The sequence below is a fragment of the Carassius auratus genome, unplaced genomic scaffold (genome assembly GCF_003368295.1).
Source record: "Carassius auratus strain Wakin unplaced genomic scaffold, ASM336829v1 scaf_tig00216905, whole genome shotgun sequence".
In the NCBI taxonomy this organism is placed as follows: domain Eukaryota; kingdom Metazoa; phylum Chordata; class Actinopteri; order Cypriniformes; family Cyprinidae; genus Carassius; species Carassius auratus.
In genome coordinates, this window is record NW_020528795.1 from 44,752 (window position 1) to 58,152 (window position 13,401).

A 13,401-nucleotide genomic window follows, 5' to 3' on the forward strand; every position below is an offset into this window, starting at 1 on the left:
AAGCATTTTTTTCAAATTAATTTTATTTGACTTAATATTTGGTTTGTTTATTCCAGGTTGTGTATATAATGCTGATTTACACCAAAAAGTATTGAGGCACTAACAATGGAAGTAAAAACTGTAGTAATAAACATTAGGTCACAATATTCTTCTGAACCTGGAATATTCCTTTAAGAAAATGCAATGAATAAAAAAAAAAAAATCCAACACTTTGTAAATACTTCCCAAATTTATTTATTTTCATTTTACGAACAGTTTTGAACTTGGCTTACAAAATATATACAATTCATTTTCCAACACATTTGAGTGTGGATGCGGTCATATCAGTCCGTGAAGGGGCGGTCTGCGGTGTGTCTGAAGCGCTGCCCAGTTCCAGTACACTCCGGGAGAGAAGCTTATCAATGGGTGCGTCGGTGGACAACACCAACATGGTGAGCGTTTCAGGTGGCTGAGGCTTTGGTAATGTGCAGGTAGAGCGAAGGGGAGCTGTCCTGTCACTCTGCAGATCCTTCTCCGGGCCCGTCGCCGGTGGTAGTCCCCGTTAGAGAAGTCTTGAAAGTTGGCTGGATGAATAGCCCAGAAATGGCCCTTGCCATTATCACTGCGACCGGCTTTGATGAAGCACTCGTTCAAAGAAAGATTGTGTCTGACGCTGTTTCTCCAGTTCTTGTCCTGTTTAAAGAGTAGAGAATGTGAATCCGGACTCAACTGAAAGTCAAAGATACTTTGACTTAATAATTGAGTAGGACTACAATATTTCGCGAATCTGACCAACATTTTGATGTCACGACTCTCAAATTCACCTGAAGGCAAAACTTTTGTTTTTACAGATAAAATCCATATTATGTAAGATTTCACCACATTGTGGGATTCAGAATCTTAATGTTAAATCCTGTGACAGATAAAGATCCAAATATAAGGCTTTGTCAGATCGCAAATTCAAAATGTTTGTTTTAGTTGGTTTCGTTTTCTTTCTTTGTGCAGTAGGTCTTCTGAAGAAGCGCTTTGCCAATTCTGAACGTTTTTGTAGAGTTTTGAGCACTTCAAACAATGTTTAAATATTGTATTCAAGAGCTACTGTTTGGTTAAATACAAATGGGAAGTAATGGGAAGAAGTCCCAAGGATGTCACTAAGAAGTATGTTGGTGAACATCTTAAAAATCTTTGACTTTTTGACAGATTTGTGACGAATTACTCAACCTAACCACAACTTCCAGACAGGACTCTAATTGCTTTGATGAAGATACAGTACCTTGCTTTTGAAGTAAGGATAGTGATCCATGATCCACTGGTAAATATCACACAACAGGAGCTTCTTTTCATCTGAATCCAGGATGGCCATGGAAATGAGGGCGATGTAGGACTGTGCTGGCTTCTCATCCGTTCCTTCACTCTTCAGATTTGTCTTTTCGTGTTCCTCTTCACATCCGTTGTCTTCATTTTCCTGGTCCTCTGATTTTTCGCTACTCTGTTCCGAGAGAGTTTCGTTGACTGTGCTTTGAAGACCTTCGGATGGAGGGCTATCGTCCTCTGGTTCTGGCCTCTCATCGTTGCGTCCTTTGTTGTACAAAAGATAGTCAATAGTGAACTGAAGTCCCAGTTGTTCTCGATTGCTGCGGCATGCGTTGTCCTCCATTTCTGTATTGTTAGATCTTGGAATCTGTGGCTTAGTGGTCAAAAATCCAGTTTTTGGATCCCTCTTTATAACATGTTGTCCTGGTTCCAGTTTCTTTGTCTTTCCTCGTGTGTTCCGTCTTTTCAAGAAGTGCTGGTAAAGATTAGTCCAACAAACGATTAATTTGGTAGCAGATGTGACGTCAGTCTCTGAGGCATGCGTGAATCGAGTAAACAGGTAAATGCGTTCGTTAAGTTGTGTGTTTGTTCGTTTAGCCACCTGTTCGGAAAAACGGCACCACCACCAGTTGCAAATCTTCCAAGAAAGCCTCCTTCTGGAAAGACTTCTCTTGCAATAACTAGAGCGTTAACGGCACTTAATTTAAATGCTCCGCATATTTAACCACCTAATTAGAAGAAAAGTGGGGTACAAGAGAGTTAGAGGCAGGGGGTCTAATTGAAGGGGATTATTTTTTATTAAACCAAGCAAATCTTTGTAATTACAAGAGATTACACAGATTAATGTATTTGATTAATGTAAATTGTCTTGGGTGGTGGCTGCAGTGATACAGCATGACCTCTTGGTGCAGTGCTTATCCTGTTTGGGTCAACTCTTTGGGGCTAACACAAAAGCATTGTGCGTTTTAGTTTACGTTTTAGTTTAGTTTACTACAAAATGTGAAAATATTTTTTTTTTAACAATCAGTTTTATGCACTAATGTCAAAATAAACAGAAAATTACTAATTACGTGGTATCTATATATTTATAATAAACTATTTTTATTGTGTTAAATCTTTTAAGTTCAAGATTTAGATACTTTGCGTTACATCGCGTTACAGCAAGAGACATTAATATAAAATATAAATATAAAAGTGTCTACTAAATAAAAATAATAGAAAAACATAAGTACACATGTTTATGTTTATTAATATAAACATTTACATTTATATCAATAAATATAAATACTATGTTTAATACTATGTTTTTCAGTTTCTATTATCATTCATCCAACTTGCTCTTGTAGGCCTGGTGCTAATTTTACAAACTATTTTAAGATTTAAGACTCACACAAGTACTCACAGGACATTGCATAATAGTACAGCACATAACAGAAGTGAAACAGGATTATAAGGTATCTCATTATCGGTTTCAGTTTTTACATATGTAAAATACCATCTATTGTTTCTCTTTTGCTCCAGTATTTAGTTTATTTGCTTTATTTGCTTTATTGTTAAGTGTTGTACTGTAAACACTTGAACAAAGATTTTTATTCTGTATAATAAAACTTGGCAAATCAAATCTTCAGTTGTAAGATATTGTGAATTTAGATACCACATGTGAACAAGCATGCTGTATTGGTTTCAGATGATCCAAATGAGTGCCCTTAAAGACTTTGTCAATTAGTTCATTATCAGTCTTATGAAGGTAGTGATTGGATTACATGCGGAACTGTGTTCCTGTTAAAGCCACTGTTAGTCAGCTTGTTTGTCTGCTGTTGACCTAACACTTAAGCTGCCAAATATACTACTGGAAACAATGTAATGTTCTCGCTCAAAAGGTAGGAGAGCTTGGACACGTGGGCTACAGCATATCACTATGAGTCACATGCATATTTGACTTAAAATAACTGCAAGAACACACACACACACACATACACACTCCTCCTTATTATATATGCAGTCCTGTAATGGGAATCAATGGTTAATCCAAAGTTTTTTGTACAGTGCTTTTCATAATACAAATAAAGAAAAGAAAATATTATAGTGTTTTGTGGAATAGATTATAGTTGTTGTTGGTCTTTTCTCAAGAAACATGTAAATGCTTTTAATGTGTGATTTGTATGTGCCTTTAACGCAGTTCCAACCCGCAAAGATAATGCTGCTGAATTTTAATATATAAATATTTCATATTCATCATACTTGTATTTTGTTTTATGTTGTTTGTTTTCAAACTAGATTTTTTGCTTGGGTAAACTGAAGTATCATTTATTTTACTTTAAATATATTTACACATTTTTAAATTTTGTTACTTCTCTTCATTGCTATTTATGTCTGATTAGAAAAGTAAGCACAATGGTCTCTTTTCAATCGCTCTTTTTTTTTTTATAAGTGCATGTACAATTCATTAATGTTTTCTGAAATTGAATAAAGAGCGATATAAAAATAAGTTGAAAATGTATATTTACATGCAAAAATCCAACAGAAAAGTTATTATAAACTATTTTTTTTTAACTATTAAAATTGGTATTGATAAAAAATGAATAAACACTCACAATTAAACAATGTTTTACTGAAAAATAGCCTACAAAATCATGTTTTTCCACCTGCCTGAATGCAAAGCGCAACAGGTTCTGTAGCTTTAACAGATCTTCCCTTAAAAACACTCTGAAATTTGTCCCACAAGAAGTGAGTTAACATGGATTTTATGGAAGAAAAGGTGGAATAGAATCACTGTCAGCTTTACGGATCAATGTCTTAAATAACCCTGGGGTAGACTTTTGCTGGAGCCAAACCTAATTTGGTTACTTCATCTGTATTGCTAGCTTGTGATTGAGCAAATAGTCATCCTATATTAGTAAATCTATACATTTCACTTGTTGCCGTCGGTTGTATTTTTTTTATTTGACTTCTTGAAACTTTAAAACCACATTTAAAGACGACTTTTGTGAAGTCGTTCAGAGGCAAACCATTGTTGGACAGCAGCGCCATCTTCTGCCAAACCTGAACACGTGGTTTCCTCAAAGAAAGAGTTTCACCAATAATTAAAGTTCGTTCATCTTTTAATGAGCTTACGTTGTTTAAAAACCCAACTTTCTTTCTTGAGTGAGACACAAAAAAGGAAATGTAGGAATACTCCGTCACCCATTCACTTTCATAGTATGATTTTCTGTACAATGAAAGTGAAAGGAATGAGGATGTAATTCTGCTTAACATCTCCATTTGTGTTCCACGGAAGAAAGAAAGATATACGGGTTTGATTCAACAAGTAGGGCTAAACTTGCTTTCCCTAAAAAAATATAATAAAAAAAATAAATAGTATGATGTTACAGTGACTTGTGGATACAGGTTCATCATGATAAAAATGCTATTATTTTGTATTAATATATGTATACTATATTAATCGTTGGTTTATTAGCGTGTGTAAGGAACAATGTACCTGTTTATTTCCCAGTTCTGACTTATTTTTAGCTCAGTTATTGACCTCAAACATGCTCCGATCCCCTCCCCCACCACACACAATAAAGAAAAACACGGGCTGGAGTTTCATGGGGATTGTGGATTCAGACTCGTGTGGATTTTCCAGACCGGTAAACCCAAATGTCCTCAAGGAACAAGTGCGTTCGTTGTAATATATTTAACAATAGATAGTTATTATACGTCGAAGTTGTTTTAGTGTGCTTCTGTAATCATTTTAGGGCTGAAAATACACAAAGCATTCAGAGCTCGATATCGTGGTTTTTTACAAATCGTGAAGTGGATTTTCCCGCGCGGAATGGATCGAGGAGAGCCATGCGCTCCTGTTCCACTTGTCGCGGGAAACCCACCTCTAGCATTACATCTGAATGCAAAACGCAATGTGCTTTCGCTCTTGCGCCAGACTATTAAAGTGGGCAAATCAAACTGTGAAGTTAAGGCGACGGTGGGTAGGTTTCCAAGCACCAGAGGCCTATCAAAAAAGGATAGACCTTGCCTCAAACTCTCTTTTTTTTATGTACTGTCCCTTTTAAAGCTCGCCGTCATGCCTCTTCGCAGACGACCCCGCCTACTTATGGAGAATCCGTCGTGCTGATTGGACAACGGCGGCGGTCTCCGAACGCCTTCTTGGCTTCTCATTGGCCAGCCGCTGCCTTTCGCTCCAGGCTCTCGCGGGGCTGCTGTGCGAAGATGGCGGCCGAACTGGTAGAAGCGATGGTGAGTAGATGAGATTTGTAAAAATAGTGAAAGTAAAAGGGACCAGGCGAGTCAGACGCGGTGCTAATTAAAACAACTTGAGTTCAGTTACATACTGTTGTATTCTGTGCTCATTCAGGATAAGTGGCAGTCTGTAAAAGTGTGTTGGCAATTTGTCTGTGTGTATATGTGAATGGTAGGGTCTCAAAATCCTGTGAGCTGTCTATGTATCCAACATATTTGGCGCGTTCTAACGTTAAATTCGAATTTCTGAACGTTCTGAATGTACATTTGGTGTCCAAAACGCAGTTTGGCTAGACAGCCCACCAGGCTTTGAGACCAAATCTAGGGTGTCTGTGTGTATGTGCGCGCGCGCGAGGGCGCACTGCCTGTGGAAATTAATGATTAGTCTGCACAATGCAAAATAACAAAACTCGCTCTCTCTTTTCAAATCCCAAGTGCATTTCTTCCATGTAGCTGTTAAAATAAACTCAATCCCACACTTTCCAGTGCTGTAAGTTAATGTTAAGCTATATATCCACATGCACAATTGAAGCATGTGGGTTGCTAGAAAAGATAAATCATTTTCGTTTGCGCAATATCGTTTTATTACTGAACACCGGCATGTACTCGCATCCATGATGATATTCATTACTACAGCATGTTTATGAGTGTGCTCTGACTCTCTTACTCTCTTATTTTAGCTGTTTTGCTGAACTGATTCCTGTGTAGTGTTTATATGGACAGTGTCACTCGCCTGCATGGGTTCAGTCATGGTGAACTAGAGATTGAGCTCATTTAGAAGCTTGAGGATTGGATTGCCATTGCATTTGGAAAGTCAAAGCAATATAAACAACTTTGTAAAAGTATTCAGGATTTTTAGTAGTTTTTAAATTTGAGTGGATTCTGTCACTTGAAGCAACTTTATGTACACATACTATAGAGAAGACGAATATTTGTTGCGGAAGTTATGTACAATAAACATTTTAATTGGAATTTATGGCTGTTAGTGCGTCTATTTAGACTGAATAATCGCATACACCAGTGGGACAGTGCTTTTGTGTTTTTTGAGGTGTTGTAATTTGAAAAGACTAATGGCCAACCAAGAAGATTCCAACCAACTAATAAGACATTCAACTACAACCCCCACCCCAACCCTTTGATTGATAACCCAGATATTGAACTCCAATTCCTTTTCCCGTTTCTCATTCCCTTGGGTTGTTTTGTCTCTTCAGAACATGGTGAAGAGTTTCCGGGTGTCTGATCTGCAGACGCTGCTGGCCTCAATGGGCCGCAGTAAAAGCGGATTGAAGCAGGACTTAGTGGGAAGAGCTCTTAGGCTTGTGCAGACCGAATACAGTCCGGAGCTGCTAAAGAACGTTCGACAGCTCTACGAGACGCGCTTCCCCAAATCCTCGGCCTGGCTGGCGGCCCGGCGGCCTGAGTCCGTGCCCGTAAACTACCCTGCCCTTAACTCCTCGCCCAGAGGCACGGCCCAGGGCACAGACTACCTCAACAACATCCCCAAGCCAGTGCCGCCTCCTGCAGCAGAAGTCAAATTGGTGCCGCTGCCATTCTACCACAACCTAGAAACACTGCTGCCACCCACAGAACTGAGTGAGTCGCATTAGCATAAATCAATAATAGCTCAATTATAATAGGTGTTTCTAGCCGATGAGAAGGAAATCCCATGAGCTAATTCTGTTTTTGCCACTCTTTGCAGTCGCTCAGAACAGCGAGAAGCTGCAAGAGAGTCATTGCGTGTTTGAGTTGACACAAAGTCAAGTGGAACAGATCCGGAACTCCAGGTATGAAATGTACAAGTCATCGTGCTAATTGGTGGATTTATTTAGCAGTCAATCGATGGGCGATAATAAGAATGCTGATGTTTAGGAAATCAGGGTGTATTGTTAATATATACGTAATGTAATTTAATGACAGATAATGAGCAGGCCTGTGTGGATGATGAGTGTGCAGAACAGATGTTCACAGATGCCCAACATTCACGTTTCAACATGGCCTCACTTTTTCTTTCGTTTATTATTTTGGCTACGCTTATTTATAATGAAACGTAACTTAAGTATGAGGTTTTAAAAATAGATATACAACTTTAAATAAAAAAAAGGAATATTTATACTTGTATATTCTTTGCAAGAAAAAGGTCTATTTTTTAATTAGCATTAACAACTTGAAATGATACAGCTGTAAAGTCAAATATTTATGCTAGAAGTTCCAGTAAGAATATATATATTTTTTTTAAATTCACGATTAATTCCATTTGAGACAATCCCACAGTTTTTTAAATATACCATTATTATTTATTGGCAATTACTTATCTCAAAATATCCAAATATCAGTCAATGAGTCTACCTGCCTTTTTTTTTTTTTTTTTTTATACAAAAGAATATAAAGCATCTTTAATTGTATTTATTGTACCTATTCATGCACAGTGAACTTCGCCCAGGAATGAAATCAGTTCAAGTGGTTCTCAGGTACGTCATTCAGCTAAATCATGTCTGTACATCACGTTTTGGTGTCGAGATGCATTTATTGCATGCTAACATGTCCTGTTCTTCTCCTAGAATCTGCTACACAGACTCTATCGGCGTTCAGGAGGACCAGTATCCTCCCAATATTGCTGTGAAAGTGAATCAGTCCTACTGTCATGTACCGGTAAGTGTTGTGAATTAGATTAGGCTGAAAGAACAGGGAGTGTGGTGGTTTCACCACTCCGGATGATCGTAAATCGCTTTATATAAACAAAACATTTAAGCATTTTCTCAGCATCACATAAGCAGTAGACCAGCATTATTTCAAAAATTAGAATTAACTTTAGAAATGCGTCTGTTGTGGGTTAAATGTTTTTTTTTTTTTTTTTAAATGTTGTAAATTATGAATTTGATTGTTTATATTTCTTCTTTTTGTTCAGGGTTACTATCCCTCCAATAAACCGGGTGTTGAGCCACGTCGGCCCTGTCGACCCGTCAACATCACGCCATGGTTACACCTCTCCACTGCCACTAACAGAGTCACCATCACATGGGGCAACTTTGGAAAGGTACAGACACTTCATACAAAGAGCTATCGGTATTGATGACTGAACACGTTAGATGAAGTTGAGTGTGTTGTTGCTCACCGCTGTGTTTTGGATGCAGCGTTACTCGGTGGCTGTGTACCTGGTGAGGGTGTTCACATCTGGAGAGCTCTTCAACCAGCTGAAGCATTGCTCAGTCGAGAGCGCCGATCGTTGTCGCGAACGCAGTGAGTTTCTCATCTTGACCAAACATTACATGATCAGTGGTTACACTTGAAACCTTGTAAGTGAAACAAACAAACAAACAAACAAAAAGTTGAAATCATTTGCATATGTTTTTTTTTTTTAGCATTTTCAGGCTTTAAATAAAATTATTAATTAACAAAAGAAGTGGTATACTGTAATAGTTCCTTGCTTTCACCATCTTCAATTATTAATGTTTTTCATAAAGGAACCTTTAAACCATTTGCTATATGGCAGTTTAAATTCCTGCTAAAGAGTCAGGTTATATATAAACACTAAACCCTATTTATTTGAATAATGCATTCAAAACTGTGGGATCAGCATGGTGTTTTTTTTTTAGTTTTTTTAAAAAAAGAAATTACTACTTTTGTTCTGTTGTTGTGCACTTTCTGCACAAAAAACAAACATAGAATAGTTTTTAGCATAGATGATATAAAATGTTAAAGCAGCAAATCAGCATATTAGAATGATTTCTGAAGGATAATGTTAAACTGAAGACTGGAGTAATGATGCTGAAAAATCAGGAATACAGAAATAAATAACATTACAACAAAATATATTAAAATTGAAAACTTCACATTTTATTTAAATATTTTGCAATATTTATTTTTAATTGTATGAATATGAATATGAAGAGGTTTTGCAAACATGTAACTGTATATATACATTTTCATGAATCATGTATCATGTTTTTATTGTTTTGTTAGCTGTATTTTTTTTAGTTCTTTTTTTAATCAAAACAAGTCAACTGCGGTTTGATATTAATTTGAATGCAGGATAAAAAAACATGATTATTGAACATGAATGCTTCATATACACTTGGCATAACATTTATATTGAAACATTTTTATTTGTATGTACACAGTTCAAGACAAGTTACGCTTTGATCCTGAAAGTGAGATTGCTACTACAGGACTGCGAGTGTCCCTCATCTGTCCTGTAAGTGTCCTGTTGTCCTTAGCTGCTCTTTCACCAAAATAACCTGGAACAATTTGTCCCAGGGACTCCACCCCTCCTAACCTAGACCTGTTACAGTCTTTGTTTCCACCGCAGTCTAAAATACTGAAAAGACTAGGCAAATAGTCTGGTGACGTAGGTCTCAATAACCAAGTATGCAAATTTCTGACTTGTATCCTCGGGCTGAGGTAAGTCTGGTAATTCTGCAAACAGCAGCGTAGGCTACTTAATTACATCAGTCAACTCGCCTTGGCTACTGCAATTTTCCTCATTGTATTTACAGTAAGATGAAATGTAAAGTGGCGTTTTTGCTAAGGTCGCCACTTGCAACCTGGGGTCTCATTTCTAAACGTTGCGTATGCACAAAATAGGCATAGAAATTGGGTACGCAATTTTTTTACGCACACAATTGGGATTTATAAAAAATAAACTCAGCGTAAATATGTACACACTGAACAGACATTATAAACCATGCGTACAAACTCTTTCATGGAGTGAGAAAATTAATGAAGTAAAAATGACTTTAAACTCTGTTTCATGTCGATATACACATTTTAAATTAAATACTCCACTCACATTAAAAGAGATTAACACTGAAATTACATAATTTTACTAACAACATAATTGCATAATTTCACTAACAATAAACAATTTTCCTGTGAGATGTAATTTTTTGTTAAAGCGAGGAATGCTATAGGGTGTACAATAATTAATCTTTAAACTAAAGTATAGATCACATATAATAGGAAATATTTTAGCGAGAACAATGATCGATGATGCGCACTTACTTTGATATTATGACGGACACTGTGGATTACTGTACAACCACAGCTGCACGGAGGTATTCATGTCGTGTAAAGTCATCTCTACAGTATTATGAAAAATTCCACTATATTTGAAGGACAGAAGGAGAAAGGAGAAAAACGGTAAGATTTGCATGCTTCCTTTTTTACAATACTTTGTCCGTTGATGCGCCAAATCAGACAATACACTGCAATAAATATGCCTTTATCTGTTTCCACTAAAATAGCTAAAATATGTTTATCTTATCAGCAAAACTGCATACATTTAAAATAATCTAAATTCTATTTGGCCAGTGTAAAGAATGAGATCTAAAATATCTGAGAACTATTTGAAACTGTCTTTGTGTTAAACATGGTGTCACATGCATGGGAATTCGCATGGAAATGATATGCAGAGGTTATGCATAGTAAAACAAGGCGTTGTAAGCTCCATATATGGTGATTTCGGGGAGGAGATGAGGCGGAAATGAACGTACGCACAATCTTCCCCTGATTGGGATTTATATAGAGATTTTTGCGCAGGTTCTGGCATGCGCATGGTTAATAAATCGGAAAACTTTTGGGCGTGCGCAAAATCTAGCTGTTGTGCCAACGTAAAATTTTAGGATGTAATCTATGGAGAGTTTTATAAATGAGACCCCAGGCCTATATATTTACATGTTATAACTTTAAAATTAGCATGTAATGCCTTTTTCCTTATTGTTTTGCGATCACACCATTTGCTATGTTCACGTATTAAACCAAAACAATGCTCATCAAAGTTTTAAAGGAAAAACAGTCCTCCTCTCTGATAAACCTCATCAGTTTAGCAGCGCGCAAGAGAACGAAATGACGTAAGAAGTGAACAGAAAAGCAGCGTCTATACTTGAACAAACTACAACAGATAAAGCTGTCCACTGTGTGGATATTGGCAATATCGTTAACAATTCTCGTTTCTAATCATAATATGGCTTCTTATCAAGATCTTAGGTCTTTGCTGTGTTCTGTTAATACGTAGACTTCATTATTTGAAGTGCACTTGCCGTCCAGTAATCACAAAAAGCTTTGTTTTCAATAAACAAAGTATCTGCTTTAAAATGATTCAAAATTAATTGAAATGCAAACAATAAATACATTTTTTTTGCCGCTATTTAATGCGGCAGGCACGAACGCTTTAGCTTCTCAGTTCAAGCGTCAAGTAACCCGTTGAATCCTTCTCTTTACTACTAGAGTACATCAAAATGTAGGCTATTTTGTAAGAGAGCCTACAGTACAAATGACTGAAATGTCTCCTGTAAAAGCTAATTCGGTGTTTCAAACTGAGGAAAAATGGAAAGCTTGTAAACCTAATATACATTTACCTCAGAATTACCATTCGGTGTCCATAAGCTCATCAGTCAGCTAGAAAAATAACTATAAAGAGGAGCATTTTGCTATGTTTATGCGTTTGCATTTGAATTTTTTTTTACTTAAAAGTGTGAAAGACATACACTCTTAAAAATAAAGGTGCTTAAAATGTTCTTCACAGAACCATTTTTGGTTCCACAAAGAACCATTCAGTTCTTTAAAAAAAACCATCTCTTTCTCAACTTTTTATAATCTGAAGAACGTTCTTTCGCCACAAAGAAACTTTTGTGTAACGTATTTGGACGAAAAGTACATCTTAACAAACACTTGACAACCCACACTGGAGAATGTGGTTCTTGATGTTAAAGGTTCTTTATGAAACCATTTAGGAAAAAAAATTTCCGAACCTTTGAAAAAGTACGATCTCGCCAGCAGGGATCTCTGAGGGGGAAAATCTTTAACCGGAACTTTATTTAGATCCTGGGTCCTGCGGTGGAAACATACAGAGTACCGGCCCAAAGTCCCTAGTCCTGGGGAATATTCGTGCGGTGGAAACGGGGCTTTTTATGTGGAATGAGATTTGGATCTAATTCGTGTCTTTTCAATGCAGCTGGTAAAGATGAGACTTGGAGTGCCATGTCGAGTGCTCACCTGCGCCACCTGCAGTGTTTCGACGCTGTCTTCTTTCTGCAAATGAACGAAAAGAAACCCACATGGACCTGCCCTGTTTGCGACAAACCTGCGCCCTTTGAGCTTCTAACTATTGATGGGTAAGGCACCGTTACTCGGATCCCTTGTTTCTAACAGACTCTGGAATTAAAACTCACCAAATGTGACTCATTTCAGGTTGCTGTCTGAGATCCTTAAAGAGACGCCGGAAGGATGTGGAGGAGATCGAGTATTTGACTGATGGCTCATGGAGGCCAATCAGGGACGACAAAGAGAAGGAAAGAGAGCGGGAAAACAGCCGCACACCTGACTATCCTGTGGTGGATATATGTAAGAAAGTTTTCTTCCTTTTGAAATATGACCCTGGACCACAACCAGTCATAAGGGTCCATTTTCTTGAAATGTAGATTTATATATGATCTGAAAGCTTAATTAATAAGCTTTCCATTGGTGTATGGTTCTTTATGAGAATATTTAGCCAAGATACTAAGGGAACTATTTGCAAAACTACGTATTGAGAAAATTGCTTTTAAAGCTGCCCAAATGAAGTCCTTAGAAATGTGTATTACTAATCAAAAATTAATTTTTAAGATATTTATGGTAGGAAATTTACAAAATATGAAAGTTATAATTTTGACCCATCCAGGTATTTTTGGCTATTGCTACAAATATAACCATGCTTTACATTTATGCATTTAGCAGATGCTTTTATCCAAAAAGCAACTTACAGTGCATTCAGGCTATACATTTTTTTTTTTTACCAGTATGAAATGCATACTATATTACTGGTTTTGTGGTCCAGGGTCACAAATTACATTTCAGCACATTTAGCTTGCATAATATTGTATATTTTTAAGTATTCAT

At 36.9% G+C, this 13,401-nt stretch overlaps 2 protein-coding genes across 2 annotated transcripts; one reads left to right on the forward strand and one right to left on the reverse strand.

The window, feature by feature from the left end:
• Positions 1 to 230: 230 nt before the first annotated feature.
• On the reverse strand, positions 231 to 2,130 carry LOC113099332 (forkhead box protein E4-like). The gene is made up of 2 exons (XM_026264348.1): positions 1,253 to 2,130; positions 231 to 672 (listed from the first exon to the last, which is right to left on the reverse strand). The coding sequence occupies exons 1-2, from the start codon at positions 1,634 to 1,636 to the stop codon at positions 319 to 321; spliced, it is 738 nt and encodes a 245-aa protein (XP_026120133.1). The 5' UTR covers positions 1,637 to 2,130; the 3' UTR covers positions 231 to 318.
• A 3,285-nt stretch (positions 2,131 to 5,415) lies between these two features.
• Positions 5,416 to 12,923, forward strand: LOC113099333 (E3 SUMO-protein ligase PIAS4-like; the record flags this gene model as incomplete). The annotated part of the gene is given in 12 exon segments (XM_026264349.1): positions 5,416 to 5,526; positions 6,741 to 7,122; positions 7,229 to 7,313; positions 7,956 to 7,997; positions 8,088 to 8,178; positions 8,435 to 8,563; positions 8,661 to 8,766; positions 9,648 to 9,721; positions 12,479 to 12,521; positions 12,524 to 12,638; positions 12,715 to 12,748; positions 12,750 to 12,923. Coding segments are annotated over 12 exon segments (1,302 nt in total), but the record flags the coding sequence as incomplete, so codon positions are not given.
• Between the last annotated feature and the right edge of the window lie 478 nt (positions 12,924 to 13,401).

Bases quoted from the DNA above. Each gene is read 5' to 3' on its own strand.
- LOC113099332 (XM_026264348.1), bottom strand. From the start codon at position 1,636: ATGGAGGACAACGCATGCCGCAGCAATCGAGAACAACTGGGACTTCAG. The intron at 673-1,252 runs GTACTGTATCTT...CTCTTTAAACAG, and splicing joins ATCCTTACTTCAAAAGCAAG to GACAAGAACTGGAGAAACAG.